Here is a 23,116-nt window from a genome sequence, read left to right on the forward strand (position 1 = left end):
CTCACAGGATCCTCACGAGTCCAAAATACAGATTTCGAGAGTCTCAATACCACGTCTGCATCTCTTGGTGAACCGAGAAGCTCAACCCAGATTCAGTGTCCTCTCTCCACATCTCCAACCTTTTCCATCCAGGTTTGTACCAGGCGGGTATGTTTGTAGATGAAGCCTTCGAGATTCAAACACGTAGCAGCTTGTCTCCACAATAGGAGGTATTAATAGTGAATGATTGTCCAGTGTCATGAAATCAATACAAAGACAAGGCGTAAAAAACTTTCCTGTCCGTAAGGCTCCTTCTTAAACCCAGACCTTTTTGGTGTGCGTTGATTTGAGAAGATGCTCATGAGACGGTTCTGTGGAGGCTGTCATGCCATGGGACTCTCAGAGTTATCAGAGTGCCTTACAAACCGAGACAGAACAAATTGGGGAAAAAATACGGCATTTACTCATAAGAATGGTTCGGTGTGAGTTAATAAGAGGAACTGGCAATGAACTATTAATAACCGAGGCGGTCAAGGCTGGAAGAGGTGCCTAGACTGGTGGGCACTTGGTATTTTCAGGAAGAAACATACACCGGCTGTAGAAAGGAGGAAAATGCACGCTTTTCATTGTACTAGTTATTCCCCGGGGCAATGGCTGTTGTAGTGTCTGAGTGGAGGAAACTGCTTGTGCAGTTTAAAGCAAACGGTCTCCGTGCTGGCCAGCAGCAAGGGGAAGGGATTATAATTTAAACAAAAAATAGATCTCTTTCTGGGCTGGTGACTAATGGACTACAGGATGCTCTGAAGAGAAAAAATGGATCTATTTGCACTGCTTAGTAGCTCTCCACAGACCATTACTGAAACACACGGGAGCCTGTCCTGAAAAGTGCTATTCTTGGCTTAGTTTGTTTTGTGGTTTGGGTGTTTGGGTTTGGTTTTGTTTTGTTTTTAAAGTCAAATGTTTCCCAAAAGTTTAAAGGACTTTGCGTCTTGGAGACGGGAGGCAGGCTCCGTGAGCTTACAGAACTCGGAATAAGACGGTGACAAGGTCTTACACCAAAAGGTCATTTACGTGGGTGACTGCCAGGCTGCGTCGTTCTTCCGCTCCATTCACTCCGCTCTGCTTCGATTCATGACATGCTGGGAAGGAACAGAAAGAGTTATTTTAACAAAGCAAATTGTAGTAAGAATTTTATTCTTCTCACTATGTCAAAAAATACGAGCATGTTTGGCTGCAGTCCTCTACAAAAGTGTGCCGGGGCCAAAGATAACATCATTCGTAGCTTTAATGGGCTTTTTTCCTTTTCTATGGACTTTTCCTGAGTGTACAGGACCATGAAAAAGTTACTGTAGGGTGAAGGCAGCTCTGCAGTAAATGCCCATGTGCACATGGGGCAAATGCTGGGTAATTCATTTACTGAGGGGCAGCTTTATCAAGTGTCCCCGTGGCGGCTGCGGTTGTGACGGGTCTGTGCTTTGGGACGAGCTGCAGCGGGTGAAGGTGGCAAAGTTTCCCAGATCTGTCCCCCCCTGCAAAGGGCTGATGCCTCTTTTGTGCTGGGTGAGGGCTAAACGTGTCCTGGGTCTAACCTGGTCTCGCTTTCCCTGTTGGTACTTTACAAATGCAATGAAATCCATCACATAGAGGAAAAACAAAAGAGTGAAGTATGAATCAAACCTGGTTTCTTGATCCTCTGCTGGGGGCACAGGCCTGCTTGGAAGAGAACCAGCAAAACAATGAGTGAATCTCCACCACAAACTAATTGTCCTCATTTCTTTGGCCCTGAGGTCCCATTTGTTTCTTGGAACAATTCAGACTCATCCAATGGACCCTGGCAATTTTGATCAAAGCTCCTTTATCTCTGGGAAGAGAATAGCAGAAATATGCACTGTTCCCCCTCAGGAGCTGGTTATCTCATAACAAAATGAGTGGCTGTATCACTGAGGCAGAGCCAAAACCAGGCCAAATTGTCCTGGCATGGGATTGTGACACTGTCTTCCAAACCTCCCTAGAATTTCCTTCCCCATCTAACGTTACAGCCTCCGATCTTGCCTTTACGCACAACCAGCATTTGGCCTCCGCATTGCGCCAGCGCGCAAATGCTACGACTCAATGTCAGGAGAACGTTTCCCGGTGCCTCTGGCTCTGATCCGTGACCAAACAGTTTGTGAGCTTTACAGAGGTAAAAAGCAGCGTCAGGAATTCGTTTGCATGGGTGAAGGTCAAGAACATCCCCAAAGCGATGGCACAGGGAGCTGTTAGGGAGAGGAGAGGCTCTGCCCGTTCCCAGATGCTTGAGGAATGTCCTGTTGGGTCTGAACAGCCTGATTGCTCCCCAGGAGTGCTACAGGCAATAGGGCTGTTCTCCTCACCAAAAACTGATCAAGGTATTTGGTAAGTGAAGGATAAATGAAAAAGGAGTAGTTACCTTTCCTTCTCAGCCATGTCTTGCTTCTCTTCTGCCCTGTAAACACAAATTGTGTTTGAAATCTGTCATCTAGGTGTGAGCAGTGTGAAAGTGTGGAGTATCTAAGGCTTTTCTAGAGAGAGCCGAACTCAGAGGTTACAGGTCTGATCCAAAACGGCTCTCCATGCCTGTGGTGTGCAACCTTGATAATCACACCGCTCTCAGAGTGCCTGTTGGCCCTGGAGGGAGGTATCTGACTCATTTGGGCTGGGTGAGTTGCTTTTCAGCAGCTAATGCTGAACAGAATCCTCCCAAAGCGGCATCTCCTGTTGGGTTCACCAGCACGGGGAGGTGCTATTGCAGCACATGGCGCTTGTGCTGACCCAGCTGCTCCTTCCTCCACCCGTGATTGCCTTTTGCTTTTAGCAGAGCCGACCTTTATCGCTTCTAACCTAAATCACCGGTGATGGAATGGCTCTAGAAAGTGAAACAAAACAAACTCCAAACTAATGGGCCTTTTTATGCCACTCTAGCAGAATGAAGTGGCTTTTAAAATAAGCGCTAGCTCTCACTTAAGGGTCAATTTTCATGGTCACATGGGGAAAATGTGCCATCCTTATATATGGAGTGATTTCTGATGATCTTTGCTAGCACATACGGTGCATGTTCAGGATATATGCACTCAGGGGGTTAAGAGGAACAGTTCTATGGATAAATAACCTTTTAATCCAATTTCTCCTTCCTCCTTCAGCTTTTGCTTATCTTGAGAAAATCAGTAGAAAATAAGTGCAGGCTGTGTGGGATATCGGGGTAGGAGGAACACAGAACCGACTGCTTATAACACACATAATGATGAGAGAAGGCAAAAGGCAACAACCTGAGACAATGAACCCACCCTCCATCCCCCCAAAAATTAATTTTACCTTTCTTTTCTGGCCTTGATCCTCTCTTCTTCATATCTGCAACAAACAGGAGACATTCTTTAAATGTTAGCTATTTTAGTAAAATGCAATGTTTGCTCTGCAGGTGACAAACTGCAAATGGGCAGAGTGTGCACCGGTATGTAAGGAAGAGAAGGTTTACCCCAAGCTCTGCATTTCCTGTACATGGATTTTGACTCAACGTGATGCTCTACACAGGATTTTTGTCCTGGACCTGCTCAGAGCTCCGTGTGCCCCAGGGTCCCTCTGGTACTCACTGTAGGACGCAGTCTGGGATCTGTACGTGCTCCATTGGGATAAGTTGCTCCAGTTCCTCCAAGCTGTGAACATACTGGATCTTATTGATAAACTTCACACTGGCAGAGGGAGAGAGAGTGTGTGCTTGAGGCCTTGTTTTGATGTTAAAGTTTAGCTTAAGATCTGAGATTGAATTTCTGCTCCAAAACCAGCTGAGTTGGGGAACATGTGGTATTTACCTGATGAAGGGTCGGGATATAGCCAGCACTGTCCGGATGAACCACGAGGGATGCACGATTATCAGTGCTTTGAGGTTTTTACGCAGCCTGTGGAGAAGCCAGGGGACAGAATGTCAGGTTAATGTGCCTTTTCATGAACTCACCTGTAACGTGTCAGGGCACTAACGAGCGTTGTGGTCTGGGTCTCTCCTGACAAAAGCCCTGCCCGTGGCCTTAGGAAGCCCATTTAAGCTCAGACCAGGCAGGCTGCAGCAGCACTGCCTTGCTCGGTGATGTGTTAGCCTGATCTATGTGAGGGATGGAGGAAGAAGAGATGATGAGGAGCACCTGGAGTAAGTCAGAAAGCTGCGATAGAGGAAGGAGTTACAGAATGTGGGGAGTGCGGAAGGAAAGGTAGTGGGGCAAGGCTGTGAGGGAGCAGTGGAGAACATGGGAAGAGGATAGGGAAGAACAAAGAGGCAACACCAGCAGGATTCTCACCTTCTGTCGATCATCTGGTAGCACTTCTTGAGCCAGCCAAGGCCGGGCATCCTCCTCCGGGGCGTCGCTCCATTGAGGTACACGATCATATAGTCCTCAGCCACCAGCAGCTCCAGACTACTGATCACGTATCTGTTGGGTGGTGAGCAAAAGCAACAGCACCATGAGACTCAAAAAAGGCCCCTTGAGGTTTCTTCTTGTGCCTGTGTGTCACCCCAAAAAGATTCCAGACCTCTTCTTTGTAGACCCTCAAATAGTTTTCAGATTCTCCTGGCACCTCTGCAGGGATATTTCTCAGGGATTGCTAATGCATGCATGGATGGACATCCCTGTGCCATTCTTCTAGCAGTAGCATCTGCCAGCTGTTGAGCATTGCTTCCATATGCTCTAGTCTGAGTGTGAGTCCATCGCTGGCATAATTAACACCGAGTGTCTGAATGCTTTGACTTACAGGACTTGGCTCAAGCGCTGCGGGCAGCGTGTCCCCAGTGCCGCTCGCTCCAGTCTGCAGCTGCACACTGGCCACGTTTGGCCTGGATTCAAACTTTGATCCAGCTGAGGTTCCTGATGCGATGAATACGTGGGAACTGCTTCCCCGCAGCCTGAGTTACCTTCCTCACCCTCCTCTCCCTCACAGACCCTGACCAGGCACTTACAAGAAGAGATTCTCCATGATGTAGTGGTAGTCGGCCAGGTTACTGTCTGGAAGATAGCAGGCAGCAAAGACAATGATGGCGTTGAGACCTTCTCCGTAGTATCCTGGGAAAGAAAGACACAGGCAGCATCAGGGACTCGTTCCAGGGGGAGATAAGAGAGTTGGTGGGAAAATAGCAATGAAGATGTATTGCCTGGGCTGGTTTTTGTGCTAGAGTGGCTATATGGTTTTTTAGCATGAGCGTGGTGCTTTTGTGTTTATCTGCCACATAGTGGCACAAAACAAATAGCAATTTTTCCCTAGAGACCATCAAAACAATCAGTCGCAGCATCCGCTCCAGCTTGACAAAGATGGACTGAAATAAACCCGCCAAGCCAGGACTAGGCCTCCCTCTCCCTCACCTCCGTGTGTCACCACTCTCATGTAGGGTTTGATCATCTGGAGGTCGATGCGGTGCTCCTGCTCTCCGATGATGACCGTCCTCCAGAGCCGGCCGTTGGTAGCACTCCCGTCCTCTGTCCCACCGTCCCCAAACAGGTCTGCGCTGTCCCCAGGCATGTTCTTGGCCGTGGCTACGGGAGTGTCATCTGGAAAAGAAACATCTCTGCCTTTCTATAATGTGCAAAGAGGGTCTGTGAGAGCTTTGGTGCGCAACGAGGCAATAACAACCACAGACTGAGGATGGCCTGTTTCATCTGCTTAAAAAAGCGCTTAAAATGAGCCTAAAAAAGGCCCCAGCCCCTGCAGACATTCACCCCAAAACAGTCTTTTACCTTCCCATTCCAGTTCATTCCCGTTCCCCAGGAACTCGAGGGAATCTGTCTCATCAGGAGTTTCAATATCATCCACATTAATGTCCAGGTCATCTGGTGTGTCCAGGAAGTCATCGGAGAGAATGGAGCCTTCACTCTGGTCCAGGGAAATGTTGATTTCAGGTGCAACAAGTGTCTTCCGCTTACGATGCGCCCCATTAAAGTTTAAAGTATTTGGGGGAGCTGGAGTTAAAAGGAAAATAACTGACAGGTTGTCCTTGTCCTGTATCCTTAGTGCAAGACAGGGTGTTTTCATTATGCATATTTCTGGCTACAGTCTTGGGAGCTCAGGGTGGTGGATCATAGCTGGGAGGCACTGGCTACCTGCAGGTATGCTTGGATAAAAGCGCCCACACTTTTGGGGTACCTATTTCCTCCCTCAGCTTCTTGTGCAAGATTGGCAAATTCAAATCTCTGCTGGTTTCCTCTCCCGCATGGGAATTTTAGTGGATGCTCCAAGGGAACTGGCTTTGCCCTAACTGCAAGCTGCTGTTCCCATGGGCTTGTTTTGCTTTGACTGCTGATAAGACAGGTGGGTACTTACAGGATGTATTCTCGTCTTCTGTAGGGCTGCCCAGCGACTCCATCCCCGTCTCTTCTGGGAGAGGTCTGCAGGCAAGCCAGGATGCGGAGGTACAAAGACAGGAGATAACAGGTAACGTTTAGGAGAAAGTCACTCTGTGGCAGATGGTGGGGAGAACTGGGGACATCAGGAGCAAACGTGCAGCCCCCTGTGTGCTCTGCCCTTTCCATTTTGCTTGTGATTTGCCCAAGAGCAGCCCAGCAGCTGTGCAATCCCCAGCAACCTCCAAACCACCACCCATACATCTCTCATTTTCCAGCCAAGAGGCTGGAAAATCCAGCCAGGGATACAGCAACAAAATGTTTCCCCAGAAGAGCCTGGTAACATACTCGTTCTTTCTGTATTATCCCCATTTTTATCTCTATCAGAAGTTCAAGAGACAGTGCCAAGCTCTAGGGCTCCTCATCAAGGCAACCAGAGAACAAGTTCTGCAGTTGGTACTTCGTCTGTATTGCTGTTCCCTGCACAGCACGGGTGATGCCGTGGGCTGTCCACACAGCCTGAATTTGGCTGTTCCTGAGCCCAGTGGTAGATGCTTTGATCCCAGCAGTGGGTGCTTAGCTCAGGAGCACTTTGCACTCTCTGCCAATGGTTTTGTGAAGTGCATCCTGCATTCTGCCACAAGCCCTGGCTGCAGTGGAGCGGAACTTTTCCAAAGCTCCTGCCACAACCACCTCCCCCAGGACGTGGCTGCCTCCTGGTCTGCGGGGACTTTGCTCTAAGGCAGTTGGTGTTCAAGGATCAAACCTTTGGTGCAATCCCAGAATTGTCACCCCATCCTCACCTCAGCCACCACTTGGCAAAGCTGGCAGTGCTACCCAAACCTTGCTGGGGTTTGGAAGCAGGTTCATTCTGGGCCGAGATCCAGGCATCTGCACTCAAAGCCCTGTTTTGGAGCCAAATGCTGACCCACGTTCCCTTCCTGGGGCTTCGTGGAGAGTGCAGCGTTTGCAGGTGTAAAATCCTGGGTGCTGGGACAGGGACATGGGGGAAAGGCCACCAGTTTTAGGACAATACATAAGAATGGGGATGGGACTGTGCAGGGGACAGGTGTCCAGCAGCTGGTGGCCTTGAGGCCCAGCGATAGCAGGGAGAGAGATGATGGGGACTGATCCTTCTGAGGGGGACGCAGCCTCGCTCTGCCCTGCAAAGGTTCCTCTTTGTGCTGCTGTGACACCAGAGCCACCAGCCAAATTAAAACCTATAAATATTTAGATTAAGGGATAATCCTCTTCTAGCTGGTTATTGTATATTTATGAGAGCTGGAGACCTGATCAAAGGCACTTGCTCCTCTCTTGTGCAGCACCCAGACCCCCTGGGCTGCCACAATATCCCTGGGCAGTCAGAAAGGTCCCTCTGCCCCCTCCAGCTTCTCCTCCTCCCTTTTGCTTTTGTCTTGAAGGAGGCCTGGCTGGTTGTTTATCTGACTGTGAGCTGGCGCCAGGCACAACTTGGTGATACAGCATCGAAAGGAGGGGGGGGAGGCCCAGCTGTACCCGAGTACGTGCTGCAGGCTGGCACTCTGCTGGGATTCATTTAAGCAAAGCAATTCAACAGAGGTGAAGAAAAGGGCTTTCTTACCTTCCCAAAGGATGCTCGAATCACTCCCTCCCAGTCTCCCGTGTAAATCGTCCTTCCCAAACACAGTTAGCCCCAGCTGCCAGATTTTCTGAGTGAAGCAGGTTTCCTAAGGGCCGGGTGCCACCATTTTGCTCTTATCTGACGCGTCCTGCCCGCTTTCCCTCTAGAAGCAGCTTCTCCCAGGCCCCAAGCAGCCCGAGCCCTCACCGCCCGTGATGCGCTGGATGCGCGATGGAGTGAGCATGCTCCTGCATCCGCCCCGCGGCACCGCCACAGCATCAGTGCGGGACGCGCTCGCACAAACAGCTGAGACAGGCTGAGACAGAGACCGAACCTTCAGGGAGCAGCAGGACGGGGACCCTTTCGTCCCCTCTTGCTCGGTGCCTTGGCGTTGCACCCTTGCAGCCTGCAAGGCAGGGGCTGCTGCTGCAGATCAGCTTCTCGGGGAGGGCTGGGAATGTCACCCTGTGTCCTTAATGAGCAGCTGAATTCAGCTTCCCCAGCCCAGATCTTTGTCTAGGATAAGGTTTTTTTTTTTTCTTGTGGCAAGATTGGTTAATCACAGCTAAGCAAAAATAGCTCTGCAGCAAATCATCTGCTAGAGAGCTACTGTCCCACATGCAGCAGCTTCTGCCCTATTATTTTAATGCTTCTAGGGGGAAGTGTCTTGAAAATTTTTATTTATTCATTTTTAATGCTAGTTGAGCACAGCTGGCATTCACTCATTTGCCTAGTGACTGTTCAGGCTCTGTTTCTCTTGCATCATTCCCGATTTAATCCCTCTGCAGCAGTTCATCGGCAGGCTGGGGAGCTTGTTTGCAAGGCTCTGGCCTTGTCCCTGCCCCTGGCTCCTTGCTGGGCCATGGTCACCTCCCTGTGTTTCATTCTGAGGCAGGACCGACGATGTCGGTGGGGGCTGGTGCAGGGGGCTCTGCAGCAGAAATGCCCCTTGCAGACTTGCCTGTGGCTGGGGTGAGTTTGCTGCTCGCGTGGCAAGTGTGAAACAGAACCTGGCGCCTCCTGCTCCAACATGTGTGGGTTGGTGCATTGGTGTCCAGCCGCTACAAGAGCTTTGTCCTCAGATTTTCTAGGGAGTCTTGGATCATAGAATCATTTTGGTTGGAAGAGACCCTCAGGATCATTGAGTCCAACCGTAACCTAACTCTGGCACTAAACGATGTCCATAAGAACCTTGTCTAAATGCCTTTTAAGCCCCTCCAGGGATGATGACTCCACCACTGCCCTGGGCAGCCTGTTCCAATGCCCAACAGCCCTTTCCATGAAGAATTTTTTCCTAATATCCAATGTAAACCTCCCCTGGTGCAACTTGAGGCCATTTCCTCTTGTCTTATCACTTGCTACTTGGTAAAAGAGACCAACACCCTCCATGCTCCAACCTCCTTTCAGGCAGTTGTAGGTCAATGCTTTCCCTCTTGTGCCTCGCTTTCCATTCTCCTCACTCAAAACCTTGCCAGCACAGCGCTCCGGGGGAGCCCTAGGTTGGCAAAGGTCCATCAGTCCAAGGCCCTGCTCTCAGAGGAAACAAAAATCCCTCCTGGAAACCCAAGGCCTTGGCTGAGTTCACCTCTGGGGCCAGCGGAAGGACAAGCCGTGTCCCACGAGCCGGGTGCTGGGCTGACAGACAGAGGTGCTTAGATGAATGATGCAGCTGGACCCGGGGAAAACAGAGCTCAGCTCATCCGCCGGTGCCCAGGGAAACAGGAGACCCTTTTTAGCGGGGCGGGGGCCGTGCGTGCCCACCCGCACAACACACTGCGCCTCTGTCTGTGCATACAGGGGCTCTGTGGCTGCCCGGGGAATTCAGCTGCAGCTGGAACAGGGGGAGCCAGCCCTGAAAAGCCCCTGAGCAGTGCAGCAGGGCTGGGGGTGCCCAGCCAGCTGCTGCTGGGCCACGGGCCCCAGCGCTGGGCGTGGGGGCAGCACTGGGGGGGTGCACCCTTTGGGGGGCCGCAGGGAGTTCAGTGCACACCGAGCTCACATGGATTTTTTTTTGGCGCTCTGTGCAGTGTCTGTGAAGGCAAAAGCTGCCACTTTGGCACCTTCCGTCACCCACACATCATTTCTCAGAAAGTTCACACCACTGGCACTGCATCCCAGCGACTCCGCTTCTCATGGCAAATCCCTGGCAGAGCAGCATTGCTCTGTTTGGGGAGACACTGCTTGATTCAGAGATTCCTCCATCCATCCATCCTGCTAATCTCCCTGCTCCTCATCCTCTCCTTGGCATGCTCTCAGTTGCCAGAAGCCACCCCGAATATTTTTTAAAGCATTCAGAGCAGCCTTGCAACAAAAACTCTGTTCTCTGGCCAGAATTGCCCTGTTGGGGTTAAGACTCCTGTTGCCTCCTGGGCTGGTGGGAAGCAGCCGCGTGCTCCATGCCCTGCTGGCTTCTTACAGGAAGAAACAAAATTCTCTCTGTATTTTTTTGCAGGAAACAAACCTGGGGAAGTCCTCGTCTTGCCACTCCTCCTTGACATCCACGTTTTCCATCCGTAAAGTGGCTTCTGTGGTTCCCATGGTGCTCGGAGCGGGCTGGCTGGACAGCGGCTCCCCCAGGAAAGGGCTCGGGCTGGAAGGCGAAAGGCAGAGAGGTTGTTGTTGAGCATCGCTACCCGGGAGTGTTTAATCTGAACCATTCAGAGCAGGTACGCTGACACCATGCTCCGCAGCATGATGGCTGCTGCTTTTGCAAAAGCAGTAAGGCAAGGACCTGGGGTTTTATGACTACTTGACACATTCTGGACAAGAAAGAGGAGGTGAGGTTGGCCCTGGGTGGAAGCAACAGGTTTATCTGTGCTCTGTTGTGACCTTAGCTCTTCTCCCTGAGGATTAACACTGTCTGGGCTGATGCTCACCTTTTTTTCCCTTTCTACTTCTCTTCCAATACTAATCTCAACGTAAAGCACCTCTGCTGAGGGAAATGAAACGTGTCTGAGAGGGAAGAGGAGAAAGAGCTCTTCCCAGGCTGGTTTGGGGTGGTTTGGCAGTAGCACCAGTTTCCATTTTGCTGGCCTGGGCTGAAGTTAATGACTTTGGTTTTGCAGAGGAATTGGTGATTATCGCTGTGTTCCATCCCCACACCCAGAGAGAGATGGAGGAGGGCGAGGAGGCCTCACAGGGCTGTCGAATGTCCTTCCACACCCCTGAAGAAGTGGATGGGGCTACTCTGTCTGCCTCCTGGTGTCAGGGAAATCCGTGTCTAGCAGAGTTTGACCCATTGCTGTAAGGATCTTCTAGAGACAGGGCTTTTTCTGCTTCCTTTGGAGGCTTGTATTTACACAGGGTGTTGCTGGTGATGGTCTGGAGGGACATAAATCTGTCTGTGTGTATCTGCTTTAAAGGCATGAAGCTACGTAGAGGCCTGAGTAAATCCAGCATCCGTCTTTATTCCAGGTGCTGGCAGGGGTGGGAATCCGGGCAGAGAGCGGCTGGGAGCGCTGCAGGGCTCTCTCCCTGCCCGGCGCCTCAGCCTTTCCTTCCAGCACACACGTTATGTGTTCTGTCCCCAGCCCCACGCCTGGCTGCCTGCGGTGCCCACGACACCATCACACACGTCTCCATTTTTGATTTCTCTCTGTGCAGGCACAGGAGATACCTTGGGGCTCAGAGAGACCCCACCTCCCTCCCTCCTCCCACCGCTGCCAGCTGCTTTCTGCTCACCCTGAAGGCATCATGGAGGGAGGGAGAGAGAGGAAAGATGCTGAAGCAGATCCCAGGCTGACGTTTCTTAACATCAAACATCGCCCAGCAGCGTGGAAGCCCAGATGATGCTGTACTCACCGATGCTTGTGGCTAATGAGGAACAAAGGAGGTGCTGCCTGTATCCCAGCTGGACATTCCTCCGGAGGGCGACGGGCTGCTCAGCAGGTCCAGCGCCTGGATCCGGATGCAGACGTGTGCGGCTTTCTCAGCGCAGGAGCATGGGGATGCATCTAGGTCGGCCTTTCCCACAGCAGTCGGTGCTTTGTGATTTGGATTTTGTTGGGGTGGAGTGCGGGGAATTGAGGACAGTTATTTGTATTCTTCCATGGCTGCTGTTTCCTCTGCTTCCTCCCTCCCCTCCAAGGTATTTTATTATTTTCCGCTTGCAGCTGGCTAAGCCGCAGCTCTCTTAAGTCAGCTAATTGCACCGCTTTTGTGTGTGAGGAGGATGGCGGTGCTGGTGGTGACAGGGAGGGGGGTGTTATGGAGAATGGGTGGAGAGAGGAGCTGCAAGCACCCCCCTTTCAGTGTCACTTCCCTTCCAATTGGCTGAGAGGTACCGAATCTCTCCCTACACTCTTCCTCCGGATGAATGATGCTGTCGGGGGCTGAGCACACCGTCCCCGTGATGCTTTCAGTGGGAGCCAGGGATGCTCATCATCCCGTAGATCTGGTCCTAGAGGAGGCGTGGGAGCTGGGGGGGTGGGGAGGGCTTTTTAGTATAGTGCATCATTCACTGAGAAAGTAAAAGGTGGCCTCGCTGTGCGCTAGGATGCGGCATTTAAAGGTCCATCTTGCCTTGCACCTAATCCTGTACCGTTATGAGGGACCTGGGGGGTTCAGCTGGAGAACAGGAGCTGAGGGGAGACCTTCTGATCTCTGAACTGCCTGAAAGGAGCTTGGAGCCAGGGGGGGTCGGGCTCTGCTCCCCAGGAACAAGCGCCAGGAGCAGAGGAAACGGCCTCAAGTTGCGCCAGGGGAGGTTGAGGTTGGATCTGGGGAACAATTTCTTCCCCAAAGGGCTGTGGGGCATTGAACAGGCTGCCCAGGGCAGTGCTGGAGTCACCATCCCTGGAGGGCTGGACAGACGGACATGAGGTTCTCAGGACATGGGGCAGTGCCAGGGCTGGGTTATGGTTGGACTCCACGATCTTGAGGGTCTTTTCCAACCAAAATTATTCTACAATTCCATGTGGACATAGTTGTTTTCCTAGGATAAGGGGCTCCCACAGGACATTATTTCCTCAATCCGGTGAAAAGCACCCTGAAGAAAGCAACACACAATGCTAGCCAAACGCCCGCAGCTGCTAGCCATGTGTGTGGGCAGCCTGGTACATTGTGGGTCAGACCTCGGAGGGATGATGGTGTATCCCCCGCTCACATCTCACACGTGGGCCTTCCTCATGGTCCAGGATACTTATGGATGCTTTAGGGATGCATTATATTTCTTTATACCTATTATATATTTCTCTCTTAGAAGCAGGCAGAAGATCCATTAGGACAGAAAGATGCTAGGACGTCTGTGACACTTGATGGCTCTAAAGTTAATTATCAAAGTCCGCAGTGTCATCTCCAGCTAAGGTGAATATTTGCCTTTTACTTCCATTTTTCCAAGGCAGTGGATGCCTGATAGCACATGACAGCACGCGTATGCATGCGATAGCATATTAATGCCACCTACTGGCTGCGGTCCCGGGACTCGGAGCACGTGTGCTTTATCCGAACGTCATCCGTCTGCTCACGGAGGTATTTCATTGAGCACATAGCGATGGGCTGAGCGAGCCCATCTCTGCTTGCTGGGCCAACTGGTTTCATTGGGACTGCGTTTCCTTTTGGTGTGCTGGGATGAACGCTGCGCCAGGTCAATTTTCCAGCACTGCAGTTCCTCTGGGAATTCTGTGCTGAGTCCTGCCCATTTGGAGGAGGCAATAGCAAGGGAATGGGCTGTGCAGGATCAGGCCCCTCCTGGTGCTGGGTGTTTTCCCAAGCAGCTTTTTTCACCCCATTCCACTCTCTCTTCTATCTCCACATGCTCCTCACACCTGAGACTGTGTTTTTATGTTACTTGAGAGTGTATTTTTTTAATCTCTGAGCCAAATACTCACATGAGGGCGAGAAAAGGATGCTTTGTCACTTTTGGACAGACACTGACTGTCATGTAAGCATCTTCTTGTTATTTCCCTGAGTTTGATGCTCATTTTTAGGCAGTGAGAGCTTGTGCTGATGGGCCCGTTCTGCAATCCTGCAGATCACCAGCAACCCAGGAACTCTAAATTACTTTCCTACCTGTGTAAACCTCTGATAAAAATTATTTGCTTGTTCAAAACTACCGATATTATTACAGCAAATACAGATATTATTACAGGCAGAAAAGCTGTTTTGGAGTCTGCCACAGGAGGGCGATGGATCCCCCGAGCCTGGCTGTGCTGGAGCTGCCGGAGCCGGGCTCTAGAGGTCACTTTGCACCAGGAGATGGCTGAGCTGAGAGCTGACACTGTCCCCGTGGTTTCTCCAAAGAGAAAAGCAGAAATAGTAAGTTTTGCCTCAGCCTAAGTCTGATGGCTCTTTAAAGACAGGTTGAGATGCTTCTTCCAAAAGCCAATATCGAAAAGGTCCTTCTGCTGGCCCAAGGGCCTTTGTAAAGGAAAGGGGTGAGCGACATTCACTGAGCAAACTGGGGGTGTGGGACTTTACTTGCAGCTAAACTCAAATCCTCCCCAAACGCTGCACGGGACGGGCTGCTGGAGCCGAGCTCCCACGGCGTGTGCAGCGCAGGGCTGCGCCTTGTTCATGTCTGCGCATGTTTGCAAGATCCGTGTGGTTTCTAGGATCCTTGATGAAATTGAAAGCATTTTAAATGTCCTTAATGGCCAGGACATTAAAATGTTTGAATCTGGCAAAGCATCCCAGAGATGAAGGTCCTGGGGATGGGCATATTCAAAGCTCTTTCTCCATTCACGCTCCTGTTTCCTGACCCCATCAGAGGGCATGGACATGACCACAGACCCAAATAAGAAATATCCACAGCCTGTTTACTCTTCTTTCCACCCCTTTTTGGCAAGCTTGGGCATTTCCCAAATTTTCCCAAAGTCGCTGAATTTTTATGAAGCCCGTTGCATGGTGGTGCCGCAGCTGTTTCCAGAGGATCCATACAAACACAGGACATTTTGGATACCCGACTCTGGGAGAAGCTTTTCAGAGTTTCCCCCTTGCTGGGCACTGGAGGATCCAAGCAGGAGGTGCAGGGGCTGCAGAGATCTGCCTGCTCGCAGGACGGCTCCTTTGAAGTGCCTGCGGGTTTCTCTGTTACAAATCTACCTTCTGTTTTCCCCCTTTACAGGTCAAGCAGAGGTTACAGCTTTTCATTTATGAGGGTAAGAAATGTGTGTTTTATTTTAAACACTCAACTGCAAAATCTCAGAAACTGGAGCTTGGAAATACCACGAAGCTCTGAGATGCAGCAGATGGTGATGCCGCAGCTCGTGGTGGTTTAACGGGGCTGGAGTATCCCCAGGGCTTGGATGCTTCCTTTTCGAGTTTGTGATAAAATCACACATCATAAGGATGGTTGAGGCTGGAAGAAGCCTCTGGAGATCGTCTAACCCACCCCTCTGCTCGGAGCCGGAGCAGCCGGAGCGGGTTTCTCAGGCCTGTGTCCAGTTGGGTTTTGATTATCTCCAAGGATGGAAACTCCACAACCTGCTCCAGTGTTTGACCACCCTGACAGTTAAAGAATAAAATAAATAAGATTCCTCTTCTATTTAAAGGGAATTTCCTGTATTTCAAGTCATGGCCCTTACCTCCTGTCCATTTACTGGGCACCAATGAGAAGAGTCTGGCTCCAATCACTTTAAGCCAGCCTGGCTGAAATTAAGATGAAACATTTGTTTGCAGGGAAAATAAAAGTTATTTTGGTTCCTTTGAAATTATTTACAACTTGAACCAAAGCTTGAAGTGAAAAAAAAGAACATTTTGGGAATGAAGAACTGCAGGCTTTGTTTAAGATATGCTTGAAATGAAATGGTTTAACGTTTTATTGCACTGTGACATTCTGCATTTGAAATTTGCCTGCCTTTAATTAAAAAACTGGGGGACTGCAAGTGCCTTGAAACATGCATTTGAAAACAGAAACGTTTTATTTTGGGGAGAACAAAATGTTTTCATTGTCTCCACTTAAGGAAAAAAATAAAAGTGTTTTGTGACGGGTAGGAAGGTTCCATTCTGGTTTTCCTCTTCCTCATCTTTTAATTTGATCTTTAAAGGATAAACCAGCTGTTTGTACAGGTTGAGGCTTCACCTCTAGGAATCCAAGAAGAGGAGCTGGGGAACAAGGGCCGACGTTGGGGTGTGATAAGTCTTTGAAATGTGGGATTGGATTCAGAAGGCATTTAGACGAGGCTCTCAGGGCCATGGGTTAGTGCTAGAGCTGGGTTATGGTTGGACTCCGTGATCCTGAGGGCCTCTTCCAACTGAAATAATTCTGTGATTCTAAATCCAGAGGCGTGAGAGAGCGTGAATCCCAGGAGCTGCCGAGGGTGTGAGGAGAGCGCTGTGAAGGAGGAACCCAAAGGTGGGCACCAGCTGCATGGATAAACTCACACAGCTCCCAAGGGATGAGGAAACCAACTGCATCCTGATTCCCAGGTGAGACCACATCGGCAGCACCTTCCCTCCTGTCCTGTGAACCCCGTGTCTTGACCAACATTTCCAGGGCCAAGCTGGGGATGTGGGGTGACCTGGCACCCGTGGGTGCCTCTGACCAAGGCAGAGGGGACGTGCGGGGCAGCCGGTTCCTCCCTGGCACAGATTTCCCATGCAAAGGCAGCTGGGCTGTGTGGGACAGGTGGTGCATGTCGGCTCCAAGGAGGCTGCCAGGTTATGGAGCCCCGAGGACTCGGCTGGAAGGAGCCCCCGTGTAGGCAGAGGCACTGTCAGGAATGCGTGGCCCAAACCCAGCATTGCAGCCGTTTCCTGGTGGGCCCCATTGCTTTGTGTGGCTACTGAACCTCTCCAAGAGGCTCAGGGAGGCAAATCCAGCAGATCCAGGGCTCCTCGGGCAGGTGAAGAGAGTTGCACCAGGTATTTGTGGTCTTGCCTTCTCCTGAAGGACAGGCTGGCATTTTCCTACTCAAATCCTGATGCTATATTTAAGGCACTTAAGCGAGCAAATGGTGCTTTTCTTTCTCAGGAGATGGTTTGTGTGGCTAAATCACAAAGGCAAACATGCTGTGCTTGCTCCCTGCTCTGGCGGGCAGTCCTGCAGAGAGCCGGGCTGGGAGGATGGCGCTTGGTCCTGGGCTGCTCCCCGCAGCGATGCAGAATTCAGGCTGCGGCTCTTTGCAGCCCCGCGTGCGGCAACGGGAACGGCGTGCGTGCCTGGGGCAACCCGCCGTGTCCCTGGGGATGGAGACGCTCGTTAGTCCTGTATAAACACTTGTCATGTCGGACTGGGCCTTGTGAGACAAGTTCATTTGTGATGGGGACGGAGCCTGAGACGTGTAGACCTTGACTGACAGGTTGGGTTAAAGTCCCTGACAGGCTGGGGGCTGGTGGCTGCCTCCCAAAAAGCTCTTCAGAGCAGCAGCTCCTGGTCCAGCCTCCCCAGGCTCTGCAGCAGGTAGAGCCTCGTTGCCTGCAGCTCTGTGCTTGCTGCCATGGCCCTGATGGTGTGTGATGGAGACACATGGTCACCTCCGGTAGGAACCGTCCTCCAACTGTCTGTATGGACCATCCTCCAACCTCCGGCACCAGGCACATAGGTTTTGGGGTAGAAACGCGATGCTGGAGAAAGAAGGCGGTGGGTGGGGATTATTTCATCCCCTGCTTTAGGTTTGAAGCCTTAGATCAAGCCCATGGACAAAAGCATCTGGGAGAGATTATGGCCTTGACTGGCTGGTGTTTATGCCAAATGAAATGGCTCATGATAAGAGGGCATCGCGTGGCTCGGCCTGTTCCACGGGGCTTGTTTGCAGCTCATAAACAGGAAAATTTCACCCACACCCTCCTCCCTGGTGATTAACAGCAAATCCTCTCTCTCCTGATTGCCCGCTTGTCTTCCCAGGGTACAAAAACATGCAGAAAGTTGCAAACAGTGCTGCCTAGTGACATGCTTATTTATTTTCCTGAACTGGGGCTGTCTCTGGCTTGAGGAGCAAATTGCTTAGTGTCGAAGTAACCATGGTGAGAAGCATCCTGGTGCTTGGCTACGTTCGTACCTGTTTGGCTGGGTGGGACTTTCGTTTTTCAAGTGCAGCAGGATGCAGGTTTTGAGAGCTCCTTGATGTGTTTGTAGCTCCTCTAGGATGATTCCGGCTCTTGTGGTTGTCATTTGCTCCCCAGTGCCTGGCTGGAGGGGGAAGCAGCATCTCGTGGCCTGGGCAGCTGCTCAAAGGTTGGGTGGCCTGAAGAGCAGAGGATGTGACACTGTCCAACCTCAGCGACACGCACGGGACTCCTCCAGAGCTGGAGGGAGCAATGGCAACAGGTATCGGCCCTGTTGTCCAAGGAGCCTGTGGCTGCTGGAAGTTTGTATGGGTTCAGCACTGGGCATGTAGGAGAAATTGCTGAAGGGTTACTAAGAACATCTGTCTGAATTGTTCCTCTGAGCTGGAAACAACTGGAGACTGGGAGAGGACTTGGAGTAATGTCGTGTACACTTGTCTTGTTCTCATGTTTCTCGGGGCATCCTCTGACGGTCGCTGTTAAAGAGGAGCTGGGAGGGACACGGAGCCCTTGGCCTGACCTGCTGTGGTGCTTTGTGTGAGGACCTTGGTTATGGGGTAATTTTCTGCTGCTTTTTGGAGACGATGGGGCAATGTGGCTTGATTTCTTGCCATAGCAGAGGGATCAGCCAGCGTGTGGAGAGGAGCTGGAGGGGAGAGGCGGCAGGTCTGTGCCTGGTCACCTCTGCAGGGCTTGGATTTGTCATCTTGATGGGGAGCTGTTGGTGGCATGAACTACTTGAAACCACCTGGTGCGCGGGGAATGCTTTCCCTTCAAGAGATGCTTAAACTCCTACTGATTTTAGACAGAGCCCGTACGGAAGGTGATTTGCTCTTCTGTTTTATTATCTAGTAATAAACATTTATTATTGCTGCTATTCACAAACCAGCACCTTGGCACAGCAAGTCTCCAAGCGGTGACAACCATGATAAATTTTGCTCCTGGTTCATGCCCTGATCAATGAGGACGTTTCTTGCTCCGGGATCCCTGCGCTGCTGACAGCTGACATCGAGATACAGGCTGCCCCAGCAAAAACACCCCCTGACCTTGACATTGATGTGTGAAGGGTTAATTAGGGCTTTGCTCTGCCTCCGTGTCCACATCTGCTGATTAATTCCAGCCAGGTGTCTATGGTTCAGGTCTTAAAACAACAATTGCTGAAGTGCCTGGGAACACTTAGTTTGGCTTCACTCTGCAATTCCAAGTATGGATAAATATTTGCACCTCTGTGGTTGTAAGACACCTTTGAGATATGAAGGCAATTACCGTAGGAGTTCTTTACAAGACAAAAAGACGGATTTCCCGGGGAGCGGTGCTGGTTCAGGGGCAGGCGGGACCCGGGGGCTCTTTTTGCAGCACTTTCTGGGTGGTCGTGGGGAAGGTCACGGGGCGGCTGGTTTTGGGTGCTGGAGGGGTTGTCATCCTACAGCACCTCTCGGGGAATTCAAACGTGTTCCCACTGACTTTTTTTGCTTTACAGTTGCCCCCAGTGATCCATTTTACATGGGAGAGTGAGGAGGAGAAATGCAGAATCCAGAAACATGTGCAAAGCTGCTTCCTTGAGATACCCTGAGGAAGGGCCCTGTATGGCTCAGCAACCTTGGAAAACACGTTTAGTTTTGGTGAGTTCTTATTCCCATGTTGGTATACTCTGGTAGCTGTAGTGGTCTGTCTCTTTCCATTCAAGAAACCAATATTTTTTCAGCTATATCTCTGGGGGGATCCAGCCCTGTGACTCTTAATTGCTGGCTTTCAACTGGGTGCCATCCTACGACGTGTGCAAGGACAACAGAAAAAATAGTGTCTGCCATCTAATGAGGGTAATTTGGCTTCTCTGAGCCTCCCTAAGGACTCCAACTAAGCAGGTTACCTGCTCGTCTCCATGTCTTTATGATGGCCCTGCTGATGCACCTCTAACTGGTTTTTAGTTTTTAATATTTGTGTGTTTTAGTGGGTTTGGTTCTGGAAGTTGTTGGAGACCTGTGCACATAAACCGTGTCTCACTCTGCCCGGCGCCGCACGCAACGCTCCGGAGCTGGAGTGTGGTGAATTAAAACTCACCCCAGACGTTGTCTTTGACTCGATTCAGAGACATATATGGGCTACAGGATCCCTATAATTTGCCCAAATAAATGACCTCTCAAGAGAGCTCTTCCCTCCGGTGTGGGATGAAGTTACTCTGTACCTTATATCCATATATACCGCTGGGAGTCTGTGGTGTATTAAAACTATTGTAATAACTTCACAGGCATTTCCACATTCAAGTGATCATAATAATGCCCATAAAGTACACTCCAGCGTGAAGTATTTATGAATTATTCGACTTAAGGTGGAAAAAAAAGAGGAAGAAAAGACCTGGGCTGAATTAATGGCTCTTGAAGAAACATAAATTTACAGGAATCGTATTGCAGAGGGTTATTTTGTGTGCGCAATAAAAGGAACATTTACGGCTTGGGCGCGTAAATTTGGTTTGAATGTTTTTGAAGCAAAGACCTTTGAAATAACTTATAACTTTTTCTCCTTTCATTTTTATATTGCTTTAAAGGGAAACACCAGACACTGTGGTGCTCTGCACAAAGAAAAGCGAGGAACAAGGTGCGAGCGCAGTTTGGAGCGTCCTGTCCGTGACCATGGTGTGAAGCAGGTGAGGAAGGGGAGCTGGAAGGGAGATGCTCAGCCCCGGGCTGGCTTCCTCGGAGCCAGCGCTGTGGTTTGTTGGCCACATGTCTCCCTTTCCCTGCTGTGGCAAATATACACGATCCCAAAGCTCTCGTTAGTAATTGTCTTGTCTGGAGGCGTTTCTGGATGCTGTTCACAGGCTGCAGTAAGGCAGACGGCTGTGAGATTTGTCTTCCCTCTTTTCCCAGCCTGAGGGTGATGCTTTGACAGGGAGATGAAGGGGAGGGAGCCAGGGGGTACCCAAGGAGCAGACACACCAGCCGCATGGCGGGGTCACCGCCAGGCCTGTGTTCACCCTGGGTCAGAAAGAAGGCAGATTCTGCACTTTAGCAACCTGGCGAGAAAGCATTCAGCACATCCCTAGGAGGTGTTCACAAGTGATGAGGAACCATCGACACCCCAATCACCAGAGGAAGAGGGGTGGGAGAGTGGGACTGTTTTGGGATGTGGCTCTCCAGGTTGTCCTTGAGACAGGATGGGAGACTCCAGTGCCCCACTGCTGCGCCTTCCCCATGTCCCCGGAGCCAGCGGGGCCTGGAGCTGCCAGGAAAGACGTCTGATTCAAGCACCAGGAATGCAGACACCATCACTCCCTGGTTTGGATCTTTTGGTTTTTTGCTCCATTACTACACATCATGATCAGGCAGAGCGACCTGAAGCAAAGCCCCAGCTCGTAAATCCTCACTGCTGCCAGGACCTGGAGGCTTTTCTTCTCTCTGTCAAAGTGAGTAATCAAATCCCCTCAAACACGTTTTTAATTGGGTAACTGAAGGCTGTAATGTTCCCTCTGGGACATCTGGGGTGTGCTTGCAGGGAGACGCTGGCTCCCATTCCCTGGTGCGAATGACGCCAAGCAGCAGCCGGGTTCCTCCGGCCTGGAAGCATTTAGGGCTCTGGGTGGTGCTGGAGCCGGGGCACCCACATGGGAGCAATGTGGGGAGATGCTGCGGTTCTGGCTGCGCTCCCTCAGGGCGGCTGTGTGGTGGTGCTGGCGCTCCCCCCTTTCCCTGCTGAAGCATCACAAGTGGGGAGCGAGTAACGACTGAACAGTTGTGAGATGTTGTGCCAAAAATGACTCCAATGAGGCTCCTAGAATAAATTACCTGGGTGCACAGGCACTTTTGACTCTTTGCTTTGAACTTTTTGAGTTGCCCAGGCTACGAACGCGAAGGGAAAGGCACATGGAAGAGACACGTCATGTGCAGAGATGGGGGAGATGCTCCTGCCTTGGTCTCCAGCAGATGGTTATTGCTGGGGGTCCTGCAGCACTGGGTTTCTACCTTGGCCCAGATGGTTATCATTAATTGTACTAGCTCTCACCGCTCCTGACATCCACAGAGATGTCTAATCCTGTTTTGGAGCTACCTACATTCTTGGCCTCTCTACATCCTCCTTTCCCTGGGAACTTTCCCCCTTCAGATGACTGGGCTGTGCTAGAAATGTGTGTTATGGCCAAAAACCTGCAGATATCAGCCCTCCAGGTAAAATGATGCTGGTAAGGCCTGCAAGACACGTATGACATGCAAGACCTGGGCTGGAGGGTCCCCATGAGGACCAGGGCAGGTGACAGTGATGCAAATCAAGTTGAGTCAGCATCCAGATCATTTAAAATCCTTGTTGGGATCTGGTGCCATGAAACATTAACACTTGCACTGACTCTGTGAAGTTGGGACAAAGCAAAGCTGGACCCACCCGCCCCAGCTGTGATCTGAATAGCTTCATTAATTAGAGGAACCAAAATTAACACTGGGCAAGCTGAGTTTTTCATTGCTGCTATTGGATAAAGTTTAGCTTGGAGGACTTTTTAACCTTAAACCAGACGTCTTCAGGTCTGAGCTAAATTATGCCTCCACAGGCTGTCATTATATCATAAAAGGAGCAGGTAATTTTAACATTTTTGAACAATTGCCCAGATTAAGTTCGCTACAGAAGAAACCTCTGTGAGTGTTCGTGGACGTGGAGAGGAAACCAGGCCTGGAATGCTTTGATTTATGAGCGGGGCCAGGGATGCCCGGGAATGAGCGGGTCCTTGGACGGTCTACACACGAGAGCAGGAGGCTTGAAAGACCTGCTCAAATAGTTTGTGGTCTGAGGATTTCGCTGCTGCACCGATTCATCTCTGATTATCAAACGGAGCGCAAATTCCTTCCTGATGACATGCGAGTGAGTGTGTTACCGGAGAAGCCAGCTGATGAATTCAGGGTGAGAGGGATGTGGCAGAGGGTCCTTCATTTTTCTGGGGGAGGACTTGAGTGCCTTTGGTTGCTGATGTGACTCAGGGAGGTTTCTGCAGCCCGCAGAGCTCTTGATGCTGTTTTATGTTTGCTGGAGACGTGGCCATGGAACCAGAATGCATTTTTGAGAGGTAAACCAACATCCTCGTCCAGGGGCTGGTGACGCATTTGGCAAAATAGCTGTATCCCCTAAACTGGAAGTGAAAAACCCCAAACCAGCCCCAAAGGACAGCCCGGTGAGCAGCGCGTTGTGAAGACAGGACTGTGTGCAACTATTCACTCTTCAACATTTTCAAGGAGGGGGGAAAAGTGGAAAAGGAGAGACATTGTGTGTCTTTTGCTCC

The 23,116-nt window shown here is 50.8% G+C and overlaps 1 protein-coding gene and 1 long non-coding RNA gene across 2 annotated transcripts; one reads left to right on the forward strand and one right to left on the reverse strand.

The window, feature by feature from the left end:
* Window positions 1–1,051: 1,051 nt before the first annotated feature.
* On the reverse strand, window positions 1,052–11,916 carry ATCAY (ATCAY kinesin light chain interacting caytaxin). Its single transcript, XM_082071908.1, has 13 exons — window positions 11,716–11,916; window positions 10,376–10,504; window positions 6,295–6,359; window positions 5,712–5,933; window positions 5,340–5,525; window positions 4,940–5,042; window positions 4,284–4,415; window positions 3,804–3,890; window positions 3,585–3,683; window positions 3,310–3,345; window positions 2,408–2,443; window positions 1,657–1,692; window positions 1,052–1,118 (listed from the first exon to the last, which is right to left on the reverse strand). The coding sequence occupies exons 2-13, from the start codon at window positions 10,450–10,452 to the stop codon at window positions 1,109–1,111; spliced, it is 1,089 nt and encodes a 362-aa protein (XP_081928034.1). The 5' UTR covers window positions 10,453–10,504; window positions 11,716–11,916; the 3' UTR covers window positions 1,052–1,108.
* LOC309449646 lies at window positions 6,336–11,623 on the forward strand. The gene is made up of 3 exons (XR_014185980.1): window positions 6,336–6,405; window positions 10,367–10,580; window positions 11,518–11,623. It is a non-coding gene; the product is annotated as an uncharacterized lncRNA (long non-coding RNA).
* Window positions 11,917–23,116: the final 11,200 nt, after the last annotated feature.

Source organism: Streptopelia decaocto, assembly GCF_964273445.1.
Source record: "Streptopelia decaocto genome assembly, chromosome: 24".
In the NCBI taxonomy this organism is placed as follows: domain Eukaryota; kingdom Metazoa; phylum Chordata; class Aves; order Columbiformes; family Columbidae; genus Streptopelia; species Streptopelia decaocto.

Coding starts and splice junctions, on each gene's coding strand:
- ATCAY (XM_082071908.1), bottom strand. CDS start 10,452: ATGGGAACCACAGAAGCCACTTTACGGATGGAAAACGTGGATGTCAAG. Junction 4,416..4,939: donor ATCATGGAGAATCTCTTCTT/GTAAGTGCCTGG, acceptor ACCACCCAACAG/ATACGTGATCAGTAGTCTGG. Junction 2,444..3,309: donor ATCAAGGCCAGAAAAGAAAG/GTAAAATTAATT, acceptor TTGTGTTTACAG/GGCAGAAGAGAAGCAAGACA.